Here is a 14410-nt window from a genome sequence, read left to right on the forward strand (position 1 = left end):
CTTCATTTTCTAGAAATTTGAGAAATTGGACCTTTATCAGAGAAATTTGTTACCAAAAATGTTTCCAAGTTTGATGTTTTCTCTTCTAATTTTGGTTATACTGGTTTTGTTTGTAAAGAAAGTCTTTTAATTTAATATAATCAAATTATCCACTTTACATTGTCACTCAACTTCTTGTAGAATTCCATCTTTTTACTCTTGCAACCCATTCTTATTTTTACCTTTTTTATAGGGTGTGAGATATTTGACTATGCCTAGTTTCTGCCTTACTGTTTTCCGATTTTCCCAGCACTTTTTGTTAAACAGTGAGTTCTTATCCTCAGAACTGTAATCTTAACGTTTCTCAAACTCTAGGTTGCTACGGTCATTTGCCCCTATAGTGTATACAATCTTTGTCATTGATCTGCCATTCTATTTCTAAGCCAGTGCCACACTGTTGATTGTTTTGTTTTGAATTTTTATTATCAGATAAAACACTCTCATATTGATCATTGATGTACGAGCACACTCATACAAAACCAGAATCTCAAAATAAAACTGTAAAATACATTGATATGAAAGATAGTATGCTTTGATATGCACCCATCCAACTTCCAACAGTTCTTTCTCTAGAAGTGGATAGCATTTACCATCATCTTTTAAAGATTGTCCCAATCATTACATTGCTGAGAGGAACCAAGATTTCACAGTTGATTATTGCAGTACCAGATTGTTTTGCTGATTATTGCTTTATAATACAATTTGAGATCAGTTACTGTGAGGATGTCTTTTTACAAATTATTCTTAGCCATCCTTAAGTTCCTTCCAGCTCTAAATCTGTCATGTAATATCATTAATAATATCTAAAACAATTACTTAGGGCTTTGAAGTTTTGCAAAGTGTGTGTTTTGTTTCATTTTATGAACCGTATTTGGTTCCATCAGAAAAAGGAGAGGCTACTTTTTTCAGAAATTTCTTTTTCCCCCTGTTTGTGTTCTGCTTACAACCCATTTTTAACCTAAAAAGAAATAGAATTAGATTTGGGAGAATTTCTTGAGAAATTTGGTCTGACTTTTGGGGGATATTGGGGTGAGGGGACACAGACATTGGGAAAATTTGTTTTGTTTGACCAAACATACTTGTTACAAGGAGTTTGTTTTTCTTTTTTAGTTCTGAGTGCTGTTAGAGTGGTGAGAAGGCAGATTTTTAAGTGAAAAAAATGAATTAAAAAAAATCTAACCTTCTGTCTTAATATCAATTCTAAAATTTGAACCCAGGTCTTCTATACTCCAGAGCTGGTGCTTTATCCATTGTGCTACCCAAGTAATCCCAAATTAATTTATTTTTGTTAGAAATGCATAGTCCAGGTAATTTTATATCCCATGAATGTCATTAAATCAAAAATGTTGCATTTTAAGCTAATATTTTATGCATGTGATTCAGTCTGTATTGTTTCCTGCCCTATACAGATCTGTGCAAAGAGTAGATTAGGCTTTTACTAATTTTCCTTTTTTGGTACTTTAACAAAACATTTGAAATTTCATTCTCCCTCATTGATGCAGATCTAAACTCTTAAATGCTTGAATATATGGTTATAAAGTGTTATGATCATGTCCTTCTGGGACAGACCATTCAGAAATAAGCCTCTGCACATATTTGTGTTACAGACACAAATATCATGTCCAGTACAAAAGTATATATGCAGAGAGTAATGGCAAATAAGGTTTCTTCATATACAAATGATGATAACATATAATCTAGAATGGTGTAGGTTCAAACCTCTAGCCAAACACTTTCTAGCTATGTGGCTGACCCTGAACCAATCACTTCATTCCTTCATCGTGTCTGTGTCTGTCTTATGGTTAGAAAACTCAAGTGAACTATTGTTATCATTATTTGCTTCAAATATAAGGCAGTAGTGCTATATGTCTCTTTTAAATGATTTTGAAAATTAAACTATGAATAAAATAGTTTTTATTTTTAACTGTGATTGCAGGACCGGATTATTGATGCTGGCCCCAAAGGAAATTATGCTCGGTTTATGAATCACTGCTGCCAGCCCAACTGTGAAACTCAGAAGTGGTCTGTGAATGGAGATACACGGGTTGGGCTTTTTGCCCTAAGCGACATCAAAGCGGGTAAGAAGATAAATAGCCTTTAAGTGGTTTTTAATAAATACAAGAATGTCCACCGTAGAGTAACCAATTTGAGCTTACTCAATTGTTGGAAATGCATACAAGTGACCCTGAATATAGTAGCAAGAATGACTGGAATTTCAGGTATACACTGCAAGTCACATTTTTCTAGTACAATATTTTATGGCTCGTATTAATGCCAGGAAAAAAAAATGAATCTAAATTGTGGCCTACCCATATCTCTATTCTTATTGGTCTCCTTAGAGTTCCTTCAACAAGTGTGAAGTCATCGATTTCATTCAACCTTGACTTGTTGGGAAATCTTGTGCAAGAATTCTGAGAAGAAAGACTAGGTTTGCCCTTTGCTCAATCTTTATTGACTGCAAAAAGCAGTAGTCAAAATAAAGTCAGAAGAGCAAAGTTCATTTATTCAGTGTTAGCCTATTGATATTTCATTAAGAACTCTCTTTTATTTTTCCCCACAAGATGGAATATTCATTTCCTCACGAATTCATAAGTACTTCCCAAATTTCTAGTCATGCTACCATGCCTTTTATCTTGGGTTGACAGTACCTTCCCCAGAGGAAATAGTTTGTCCCAAATGAGTCAATATTTGTGCAGAGCATTCTAGAATGCACATAATATTCTTCAAAGGAATGTTTCTTTATTACTCTGAAGTGAGTCAAATAATTGTACTCATGGAAAATATTGAAATTAAAGCAAAAGATTATTTACAAGACTGCATTTATTGGTCCTTGAGTCATTCTGACCACTTTGTTCTTATGACTTCAAGCCCAGTATCTTGAACTAAACCCTATCTCCTCACCTCTCCAAACTTTCCCATACCCCCAAAAGAGTTTTATCCATTTCTTTCAAGGGCATTACCCTCTTTTCAGTCACCCAGATGTGAAACACCCCTTCCCACTGACAGTCTTACAAATTTGTTCCCACAATTTATCCCCACTCACCTTTGTCATCACTTTAGTTCATGTCCTCATCACCTGTCATGTACACTATTATAACAACTTCCTGACCCATTTCCTTGCCTCTGGTCTCTTCAGCCCATATTTTGCACAACTACAAAAATAAATTTCTGAACTGAAGGTATGATTGTCACCTCTCTGCTTAAAAGCTTTGAGTGGTTGCCTCTTTCTGTGGAATAAAATAGAAGCCGCTTGGTCTAGCATTTAAGCTCTTCCATATAACTTGCCTTGCAGCTGATTTTTACATTATTATTTTTCCCTACTGCATAATTCATAGTGTCGTGGCTATGAAATGAGATTCCCCCTTCTTAAAATTTCTTTAATGTATTACACATTGCTATTCAGTTGTCTGTTTATTGTTCAAATACTTTATATTATAGGCAAACTAGACTACCATCTATTCCCAGAACTTGACATGTCATCTCCTACGTCTCTCCATTTTTTTTAAGAATGCTTCATTTCTCCTTCTGCTATGAAGCACTCCTTTATCCCTTCCCCTGTTAAAGAGTTAAAAGTTTTCTCTCCTTGGTTTTTTGGTTCTCTCTCTTGTCCCTATATCATGCTACTATCATATGTTGTTGAGATCAAAGAACTCTTGTTATTTGTATGTGCTTTCCCAAGCTGCAGATTCCCAAAGCTATCTGCCCTTAAAGTTATTTCCTCTTCTCATTTTTAGCCTATTCCCTTTGAAACCAGTATCCCTTTTTTTTAATGAAAATACTCTTTTCCATTAGCAGATCTTCCTGACAGGTGACAGGGAGTAATACAATGTCATTTTATTCTTATTTTTTCCTTTTCAGGCACTGAACTCACCTTCAACTACAATCTAGAGTGTCTAGGGAATGGAAAAACTGTTTGCAAATGTGGAGCACCAAACTGCAGTGGTTTCTTGGGTGTTCGGCCAAAGGTATTGCCTCCTGGCACATTTTCAGTGTTTGTAATAATGATTTTAGTGGAGAAAATATATTTTTTCCTGAAGTTGCCAACCTTAACTATTCACTAAAGCATTTTGATGTTGATTAAACCATCTCTCTTAATAACTAAAACATAGGCCATATAGGACCTAATAGCATTTGAGAGTTTTTTTCTGACTAGAATTACAACATGGTTTCTTGGTTGGTAAAAAATGTAATCACCTCCTTGGTTACTATTTCTCATTTCCACATCATTCTCTATTTTCTTTAAGCCCATTTGAATTCTCAAAATCTTGACACAAGAGAACAATTGCTAAGTTAGATAGATAGTTCTTGCTGCTGAATTTTCCGTTTTGACCACACCAAAAAAACCCTCCTTTGTATTTTGCTGCCCAAGAGGTTAGTAAAATGTAAGTGATAAATTAACAGTGGTGCTGGTAAGAAATAAGATGGATGAAATCAAAAGCATTTTAGATGCAGGAGATTAATGTTTAGCCCAATTTTTTATATATAAATATGTTTAAGAATTATTCTTGAACTACTAGTTTCATGGAAGGCTACTGTGAATGAGAATTCTTAACTCATGATTTTTGAAAGTATTCTTTTGGGGCAGCTAGGTAGCCCAGTGGATAGAGTCACAGGCTTGGAGTTGGCAGGATCTAGGTTCAAATCTGTCCTCAGACTTCCTAGTTGTGTGACCATGGGCAAGCCACTTAACCCCCATTTGCTTAGCCCTTGCCATTCTGGCTTAGAGTTGTTACTAAGACAGAATTGAAAGAGGTTTTTGGGGGTTTGGGAGTGGGGTGTTCTTTTGGTAATGTACTGTTCTAGTTAATATAAATTTTAAAATTGGTCACTTGAAAATATTGTAATTGAGTGTCTTGTTCAGATTCGTCTGGCTTTCAGTCCTGTGTTAAGCACCCTTTTTTCCTTTGCTATTCATGTCAGTTTGAGAAGTTTGAAAATGTCAAGAATAAAACAAGAAAAATAATTGTGTTGACTGACAAATCTCCTTCCCCCAGAATCATCCTAATCCCACAGAAGAGAAATCCAAGAAACTAAAAAGAAGACAACAAGTAAAGCGCCGATCCCAGGGTGAGATTACAAAGGAGCGAGAGGATGAATGTTTCAGCTGTGGGGATGCAGGGCAACTCGTATCCTGCAAGAAACCAGGTTGCCCCAAAGTCTATCATGCTGACTGCCTCAACTTGACAAAAAGACCTGCAGGTTAGTACCACCAATAGCTGTCTTCTTGACTACCTAGAACTGAATCCACTTTCAAGACCCCATATTTGCCACAGACTGAGAATATATGAAGGATGGCCTTCCCAAGTAAGACTGTCCAGAAGAGGAGAGAAGGAAATTAGATTATCTCCTAATTCGTGAAAATATCTCACAATATCTGAAATTTTTCTTTGTTAAGATAAAAGGAAAGTAGGGCAGCTAGGTGGATATATCAGTGGAAAGAGAGGAAGACCTGGAGGTTGGAGGTCCTGGGTTCAAATTTGGATTCACACACTTCCGAGTTGTGCGCCCCTAGGCAAGTCACTTAGCCTCCATTGCCTGCTCCTAACCAATCTTTTGCCTTGGAACTGATGCTTAGTATTGATTCTAAGAAAGGAGATAAGGGGGAGGGAGAGAGAGAGGCCACGCAAAGGAAAATAGTAGCACCTGCATCTATGAAAATAATACCATTTGGGGAATAGAACAACAGAAGAAAAACACATGATTGATCACATGGTTCTGTGGGTATATGATTGGGGATTTTTTACTTTAAATGATCATTCTATTGCAAATATCAATAATATGGAAATAGATTTAGAGCAATGATACATGTAAAAATCCAATGGTATTGCTGATCAGCTCAGGAAGAGGGATGGGGAAAGAACAATTTAACCATGGGAAAATATTCTAAATTAATTAATTTTTTAAAAAATGTTAGGGGCATCTGGGTGGCTCAATGGATAAGAGAGCCAGGCATGGAGACAGGATGTCCTTTATTCTAATATGGCTTCAGACACACTCTTAGCTGTGTGACTCTGAGCAAGTCACTTAACCCCTTACCACTTTTCTGCCTTGGAACCAATACTAAGTATCAATTCTAAGACTACAGGTAAAGGGTTTTGTTTGTATGTTTTAAACAAAACTGTACAAAACCAGAATTTTTACTATTTTAAAGGAAAATATGATGATATGTCTTTGTGAGATAGCTGAATGACTACTTTCCTGGAATATCTCTTTAGTCATCAGATTATATCAGAAGAACTGACATTCCCTTCTAGCCTTGAGATTTTGGAATAGTTGTTGTTAGATATTCTCAAGGAATTCTCATTCCAGTCACAGTCCTAGAGAATTTGAGACACTTTGGAAGTGGTTCTTACTTAATGTACACACTGTGGTGGAGAGGAACATGTATCCATTTTTCTGCCAGTGGTTTTTAAGGTGCTGAGATTGAAGTCTTTGTAAATAGTTTTGGCATTGGTGAAATGGGCATGTACAGTGTGGATATGAAGACCTAGGATGTGTCATATTAGTGGCAGAAGGTGAGTGTGGCACTCTGGGCAGAAAAGGCAAGAGTTAAGGGATTTTCTACCTCTAGGAATAAGTCTGTGCCATGAATGCAAGGACAATTAGGATAAACACCTCTCTTTTTTCAAGAACCTTTGATAAGGCACATGAACAAGAATGAGTCTTTGCTACCAAATATGTATTTGATTTCCCTGTTCCAGTGGTAGCTAAGCAAAGAACCACAAGATACATTGGTAATTTTATTTCCTGCAGATCTTCCAGAACAGATGTATTTCTTGATTACATCCATGTTTACTGGTATCAGTCCTCCCATTTTTGTTAACCATTCCTTCCAACTCTGCGTGAAAATAGTTTTTCTTGTGTAAACAAGGAAGCTGTGTTTCTGAAGGACCAAGTGATTTTTTTTTTTATCTGTGTGCATGGTGCACAGGTGTCTCTCCCCCCCCCCCCCCCCCCATTTTCCACAAGTTGATTAGGAATTCTTCAGCCTGAGGGGGGTTACTAAGCATCTTATATCTCCTCTTTGCCTGTTGTAATGCTGCACAACTATTTTCTCTATTTTTAAGGGAAGTGGGAGTGTCCATGGCACCAGTGTGACGTTTGTGGAAAAGAAGCTGCATCTTTTTGTGAGATGTGCCCTAGTTCCTTCTGCAAACAACACCGAGAGGGAATGCTGTTCATCTCTAAATTGGATGGTCGCCTGTCTTGCACAGAGCATGATCCATGTGGCCCCAACCCTCTGGAGCCTGGGGAGATCCGTGAGTACGTGCCTCCCCCTGTGCCGCTGACTTCAGGTGCAAACACTCACCTAGCAGAGCAGCCTTCTGAGATTCCTGCTCAAAGACCCCTGATGGTGGACAAAGCCCCTGGGGCAATGGGCCAAAGGCTCCAGCTATCAGAGAAAACATTAGTAGGAACATGTCAGAGGCCACAGTTGTCTGATAAACCACTTGTGATGCCTGACTCCACGCCCCAGTCACCAGATAAGAGCCCTGGAGTATCAGGTCCAAGACCTCAGCCCTTAGAAGTAGGCCAGAGGCCAGCAGACACATCTCTTGTAGTGACAAGCCCCAGACCTCAACTGTCTGACAAATCTTCTCAAGCACTGTCAGGCTCCAAATCCCCACCATCAGTCAGGTCCTCAGTAGCAGCTGGCCTCAGGTCCCAACTGTTGGACAGACCTCTAGCTTTAGCAGGCCCAAAGCCTCAATCTTTGGATAAGTCCTTGAGTACTATCAGCTCAAAGTCTCAGCAACCAGATAGGCCTGTAGTTACTACTGGACCAAGACTCCAGCCATCAGACAAGTCCCCAATCACAAATGGTCCAAAGCCCCAGACCTCAGACAAGCCCCTTGTCCCTCTGGGCCAGAGACTCCCACCTTCTGAAAAAGTGCTGTCAGCTGTGGTCCAGAACCTTGTATCTAATGAAAAAGCACTAAGGCCTGTGGACCAAAATACTCGGCCAAAAGATCGAGCTACTATGGTTCTTGAACTGAGTCCTCGTCAAAAGGAACGAGCAGCTTCACCTCATGAAATTACACCCCAGCCCACTGAAAAATTACCAGTGCTGGAGCAGAGTCCCTGGCCTGTTAACAAAGCACTGGGACAAATGCCTCGGGCCGCTGAGAAAGTTCACCCTTCCGAAGCAGTCCTCCAAGCATCTGGAAGAGCTTCAGCCCCTGTGGAGCACACCTGGCAGGCTGGCAAAACACTCATACAAGCCAGACTGATCCCTCGGCCCCCTGCCAAGGGTTACTTGTTTGAACAGGCTCCTCGGGCCGCAGGACGTGTACCTGTGTCAATGGAGCAGAGCTCTGGGTCATTCGGCAAAGCCCTAGCCTCAGGAGAACCCATGGCTGGATCCCCACAATCCCCAGGGCTTGCCACAAAAGCAACACCATTGATGGTGCAGTCCCCTAGGCCCCCTGTCAAATCACCAGACCTTGGTCCCCCAGCAGAGAAACGGTTAGCAATGACAGAGCACCCCCCCTGGGCCCTGGGGAAATCCCCAGCAGGGCCCACTCCCTGGCCTGCAGGCAAAGTACTGACTGCAGCCAAGCTGAGTCCTGGTCCTAGTGGGGCAGACCAGCCATTGGCACAGACTTGTCGGTCACCTGGGAGTCCACAGACATTGGCACAGACTTGTCGGCCCCTTGGCAAAGGGCTAAACAAAGGGCCAGACCCTAAGCCTGAGCAAAGTGCAGTACCAGCTCTTAACCAGACCCCTTCCAACCATGAGCCTGCAGAGTCAAAACAGAAGTGATGATAGTAGTAAATGCCATGTGGCCAGACAAGGCTTGCCTGCTGGGGTACTGTTTGGGGAGGGAAGTCTTTTCTTTCTCTCTCTTTCTTTTTAAAAAAAAACAAAAACAAAAACAAAAAAAAAACCCTTTTCCATTGTCATCCTTCCTATATCCCCCTAACTCTGAGAGACTCTTGTGACCTTAGTCAGTGGGGGTGACTTGAGTTATCCATGTACCAAAATCTATAGGTGAGGGGGGGTGCACCCAGAAAGACAGACTGTGGTCCATTTTCCTTCTTTTTACACATGGTAAACTTGAAATAAAAATTCCACTCTGGATTCAAGCACGGAATTCAGTTCCAGTGGTCAGGTTGGAAAGATAGTGGGTCTTTTCCAGGCTTTTGGAGGGGAGGGAACTTCTGTTTGTGGGATCTTGAAACATCCCTTAAGAGAAAGTGATGACCTTTCATTCATCTCTTACCCTTTCGAGAAACTTTGACCAGGAGGGATGTGGTGATATCAAGACGGTGGACCCTCAGCTTCACTTGTCTCTTGCATTTTGATGCTCCTATCCCGCAGAAGTGGTTGTGTTGTCTGACTAACTCATGGTTGGTGGGTCCTAACAGGCCGCAGGCCAGGTGTGCTTTTCACATAGACAGCTCACTCCAGGGTCCATTTTTGAGAGGGGTACAATGAGAATGCTACAGTGGGTTGCCCATTGGACAGCTGCTATTTGTAGCCATACGAGTCTAAGCCCTCAGTTTTTCCCTTACATGAACTTCTTAGAACAGGTTGATGTGCCTCTACATGAGTAGTTGGGCAGAGGAGATGGGCTTGAGACTAATAGCAGTGTCTCTTATTAATGCCCTGTCCCTAAAACAGGCTTCTCCCTCTGTGCTCACCTTCAGCAAACACTCAGGTGCTTTGGAACTAAATGTGTCTTGTGTTAAGTCTCAGTGGAAGGAAGTTTGCCAGGTTATCAGTGAGTTCTGCATCCCACATCCTTGCAGGAAAAATAACCACTTCTGCATGTTTCCTTTGTGTTGAATAATAGAATATTTCCTTACTCCAACCATGAGATAAGGGCCCTATTCATCTAAGGGGAGGCACCAATTACTTCCTCCTTTCTACACTATGGGGTGGGCTCCATCTAACTCTCAGCAGAGAATAATTTTGCTCTTTCTTGTGAGAGTTTGCTTTGCTGAATGAGGTCAAAACTGCATCTGGTCCCATGACTTAGGACTATCCAAGCCCCTAGAAGAACTGAGACTGAGGAGACATGGTGTAGAGCAATGTCCAGGATAGACAACTCCTTAAAACTGCTGATAATCTTACTGCTGCCCTGAACTGGGAACAGAGGGACTGGGAAAACTGTTGGTGCTACCCTTCCCCGTGGTTAGCCCAGTTCACTGACTGCCAGCAAGAAGTGCTGTTTGGCCAGTACTCTTCCCTTGCCCTCCCTAGCCCTCTCCTCTACCTGTAACAAACATTACCTCTGTGCTTTGCCAACTGGAGAAGCCTTTAGCCAATAGGCACTCTCAGCCATTCTGTCCTAGCAATGGCTTTTATACACCCTATTAGGATTCTTTACTTTGTCCTAATTCCCATTCTAAATATTTCCCCTTGGGAATTGGGAACCTCTTGGTAGGTGAGTTGACCTCCTTCATTCCAGGAAGGGAAAAATGAGTGGGAATTTACTAGTTGCTCCCTGGAATAAAAAGAATTTTCAAAATTGGTCTGTATGGAGGTGGCATGGTTGAACCTCATTTCTGAACCCCAGATAGAGTAGAGGGTTGAGGTTATTCTTGTATCTCCCCCTCCCTTCTGAAACATTTGGCACTCAAAGCTGAATTGCCCTCCTTATGGAATCCTATCTGATCAGGCCTCTCTGGCTCGACTGCACATCTCTCTGGAAGACCCACTAGGCTTTAATCCCTTGTTGGTTGGTCCTGTGAATGTGCTGCTAAGCTTCCTTCCAGCAGCACGTGGGGGAAGAATTTTGTCCCTCCCACCCCTGAAGTCCTCATGAAAGAGGAGAAAAATGAAAGCCTTTTTTATTTCCTTTTTAAAAATAATTTTAAACCATGAAGATATATTTAAAAAAAATTTCACCCAGAAACACTGAGGCTGAGTATGTTAAAATATTTATCATGTGTGAGAAGAATAAATATATAACTTACATTTGTAGGGTCTTCTCTACCCTTGACCCCTAGAATTCTCCTAAACTGTAGTGTTGATTCTGTAATCACCCCCATTCCCTTCCTCCTCTGTTCCCCTTGCACTTGTAGTTGTTTACCAGAAAGGAATCCATACTGCACTGTCAGAATCTATGTTTCACTTTGTTGTGTGTTTTAAAAAAGAAAGAAAAAAAAAAACAAACAAAAACTACCCTAGCTCTTTGTTTCATGAAATAAACTGTGAATATTTTTGGTGCAGGCTATTTAAACATTTTTTAGTGGAGGAGTCTTAATTCTAAAGACGCTTGTCCTATAAGTAGTATTGCTCAGTAAGTCAGTCATGTGTCAGAAACTTTGGCTAGGCTCAGGGGAGCAGGAATGCAGACCTAAAAGTGTGGAGCCCCAGGTAGGCCCTTCGAATGTTTTCTGTTGATTAACCTCCTCCTTTTAGACAAGGTCTCACCATTTTTCCTCCCAAACAGCCAGGTGAGGGAAACATTTTTAGTTCAGACTTGCAAGCCAGCCTCTGTGGACCATGCTTAGTGCCTGGGCAGTGCTTTCTTTGAGTGGATGGTCCCTATGGCCAGGAGTCTTCTTGGGGAGCAAAGTATGGGTTGGTGCATGTCGATATGCCCTTTGTTGAGAAGGATCTAACACTGGATCATTAACAGAAATCATCACTAGGAGGGTTGATGACTAGTAAGAAAATGCCTATGAAATCGAAAGTAAGTTTATGGTCCATTTTCAACTTGGCTAACCCTAATGGGTTCCTTCTGAAATGCCAACAACTGAGGAGGGTCTAAGAACCCTAAGAGCCTTCATGGACAGAAAAAAATGGACTCTAAATGTAATAAAGATTCTAAGTTGGTTCAGGACTCAGGGGGTGGTTTTGATTCCTCAAACAAGTGCTTAAAAATCACCAGACCTATATATGTTCCCTACCAACTTCAGCTTTCCCTCCACCATACAGTAATGATGAGCAGACTTCTGGGAGAAGGGGGTAGCCCTTGTAATTACAGCAGATCCTGTTTGTACTGGCCTTTAGAACCCCAGCTCCCTCTACTGTCACTGAATCCAAAGTTCTTCCCATTGTGATCATCTCTCAATACTAATTATGGTCACTGAAGCACCCAGGAGTTTGTTATCCAAAAATTCCTTTAGATATTAATTTAATTCATTATTTGCTGCTTTACTGCTAAAAAGCTAGAGAATAAGGAAGTCCCTGGAGATGGGTGGTGGTGGTGATAAAAGTAAATCTTTTTAATTTTCTAGCTGGAAATTAGTACATTGAAACGTTATCAGGGATTCTTTACAAAGATAGCTATAGGTAAATTTCCCAAGTGCTGTGACCTGGTAAGTAGCAAGATCATTTTGGAGGGCAGCTGGAGAGAGTCCCCTTCCATTTTGACACCCTTCACATTAGCATCGCCTTTGGCAGAGATAAGGAGAGAGGACTTGGGTGAGTTAACTGTATGCTCTGATCTACTGCACTTTTTGTACAGGTTCCAATCCATGGCTTCCCTCTCAGAGGCTCTCGTTGGAACATTATGATCCTGACTCGAGACCCACCAGCCAAATGGCTGAAGTTGACTTTGTGATCTCTACATTTCTAATTCCTGCTGGCTTGGGTGCTCTCTAAAGTGACATTTGAGAAGCTAGTAATGGGAAAGGGCCTGCGGTTCCTGCATACCTACTGAGGGGTGGAGTGATGGGCTTGGAGGGATTTGTCTTGCCACTTGTAAGACAGTCAGGCCCTGCCAGCTGTTCAGTGTTTTCTGACATTCCAGAGTTGTAGAACTAAGTGATGAATATATGTGGCTGTAATTGGATGTGCCTAATTATTCTTGACTAAGCTTCCTAGGGTCAACTAGTCCAGAGGTTGCATTAGTGCGATAAATCTGCATTAAAATAGTTAATAGTTAAATCGCATTGTACACAAAATTCATCTATGGTGCTATTTTCCTCATACAAGCACTGCCAAGGGATGAGCAAAAGATGGACAGGAGCTGGTGGTTAAAATTTTAAAAATCCCAGGGCTTCCTGTTAGGGGGCAAGAAGCTTCATACAAAAAAGAAAAAGGGCATCTTCTTTAGTTTGAGTTCATGTGAGCCAGGTGGGAGGAAAAGCAAGACTTCCCCCAAAGATCTGCCCTCAGCACCGCTGGGGCTAGTACCAACTTTGCAAAGAATTTAGAGAAACTTGGGACAATTGCAAAGGGACCTCCCTTGTTCTAGTCAATGGGATTTTCAAGTTGTAGCATCACTGGGCCCACAAAAGGGAGACTACACCTGTGCTCCTAGAGAAAATGCATCTGCTACCTTCCTTTGCCAGAAAGTAAGGCCCTTCTTTCTCTTCCCCCTCCAGATTGAGCAGCCCAAAGTCAGTTTCTTTTATCTTCTAGACCAGGTGTGACCCGTCTAGTAGCAGAGAGGGATTGCTTGGTGCAGGGCAAGGATGGAAGAAAATAGACTGGTATTAAACACAGAATGAGCATAAGAAACTACTTCAAAATAGCACTTGGAGGAGAAATGTTTGATACAAACAGAAGCAAGAAACACTGTTTCCTGTTCTCATGTGGTACCTTCTCACAGTGCTTTCCTGTCCTTTATTCTGCTACTTAAGTAGGGGCTTTTAGAGACAGGCACTGATGCCTCTGGGCTTTAAGAGTTTATTAGGAGAGGACCCTGACCTCCCCACTCCCCCAAAGTCAAGTGAGATCTTGCAAACTTGTTAAAGGCAATGATGGGGTCAAAGGCCACTCACATGCAGATTTGGGGATGGGAACAGGACTGGTCTGCACTTGGTGTTCTGGTGCTTATTGTGTGTGCGTGTTGTGGGAAGGGTGTTTCAATGGGCGAAAAGGCACACAGAAGTTTTGTCAAAGACCAGCTCACTCATCATAGCTCTCTAGTTCTCATCAAGGGTCTTGGCAAAGAACACATTAAAAAGAAGCTGACAATAGAGATCTATATATATATATATATATATAAATATATTTTTAGGAGAGGGAAAAGGGGGGAGAGAAAGCCTTGGACCATTGCTTAGTTTCTTTTTGCTCCCCTTAGACTGTCGGCTGTCTGTAAGTGAAATGAAAAAAGGGGAGCCCTGCTCTAAGAGCCCCCATGATATGTACTGTAATTCTTTGTATATAGAAGAAAAAAATTACTGTAAAGTAAAGTTTAACTTTACTCTTACTGCCCTGGCCCTGTGTTTTGTCTTACTGCATATGGGGTGACATGTTAGCTCATGAGGAAAAAAAGGGACAGGAGTACCCAGAGCTCCACAGGTAAGTATTGGTAGCACCAGTGGCAACAATTGGCTTTACCCAAGCATGTGCCTAGGCATCAGGTACTCATCCAATAATTGTTTATTAAGGCTTGTTTCCAGCACTATGTGTTGATCGGGGACAAAGTTTGCATAATTTGATTCCTGCCCTCTTGGGCGCATACAG

The 14410-nt window shown here is 41.2% G+C and overlaps 1 protein-coding gene across 22 annotated transcripts in view; it reads left to right on the forward strand.

The window, feature by feature from the left end:
* Positions 1-14153, forward strand: part of NSD1 (nuclear receptor binding SET domain protein 1) — a 163357-nt gene extending 149204 nt beyond the window's left edge. For 21 of the 22 annotated variants that reach the window (XM_056811681.1, XM_056811665.1, XM_056811673.1 and 18 more), the window contains 4 exons: positions 1976-2117; positions 3898-4004; positions 5034-5238; positions 7107-14153. In XM_056811681.1, the coding sequence (XP_056667659.1) occupies positions 1976-2117; positions 3898-4004; positions 5034-5238; positions 7107-8803 (2151 nt within the window). In that variant the 3' untranslated portion in view covers positions 8804-14153. The remainder of the gene's footprint in view (positions 1-1975; positions 2118-3897; positions 4005-5033; positions 5239-7106) is intronic. The other variant, XM_056811683.1, reaches the window with a different exon arrangement.
* The last annotated feature ends 257 nt before the right edge of the window (positions 14154-14410 follow it).

Source organism: Monodelphis domestica, chromosome 1 (genome assembly GCF_027887165.1).
Source record: "Monodelphis domestica isolate mMonDom1 chromosome 1, mMonDom1.pri, whole genome shotgun sequence".
NCBI classification, from domain to species: domain Eukaryota; kingdom Metazoa; phylum Chordata; class Mammalia; order Didelphimorphia; family Didelphidae; genus Monodelphis; species Monodelphis domestica.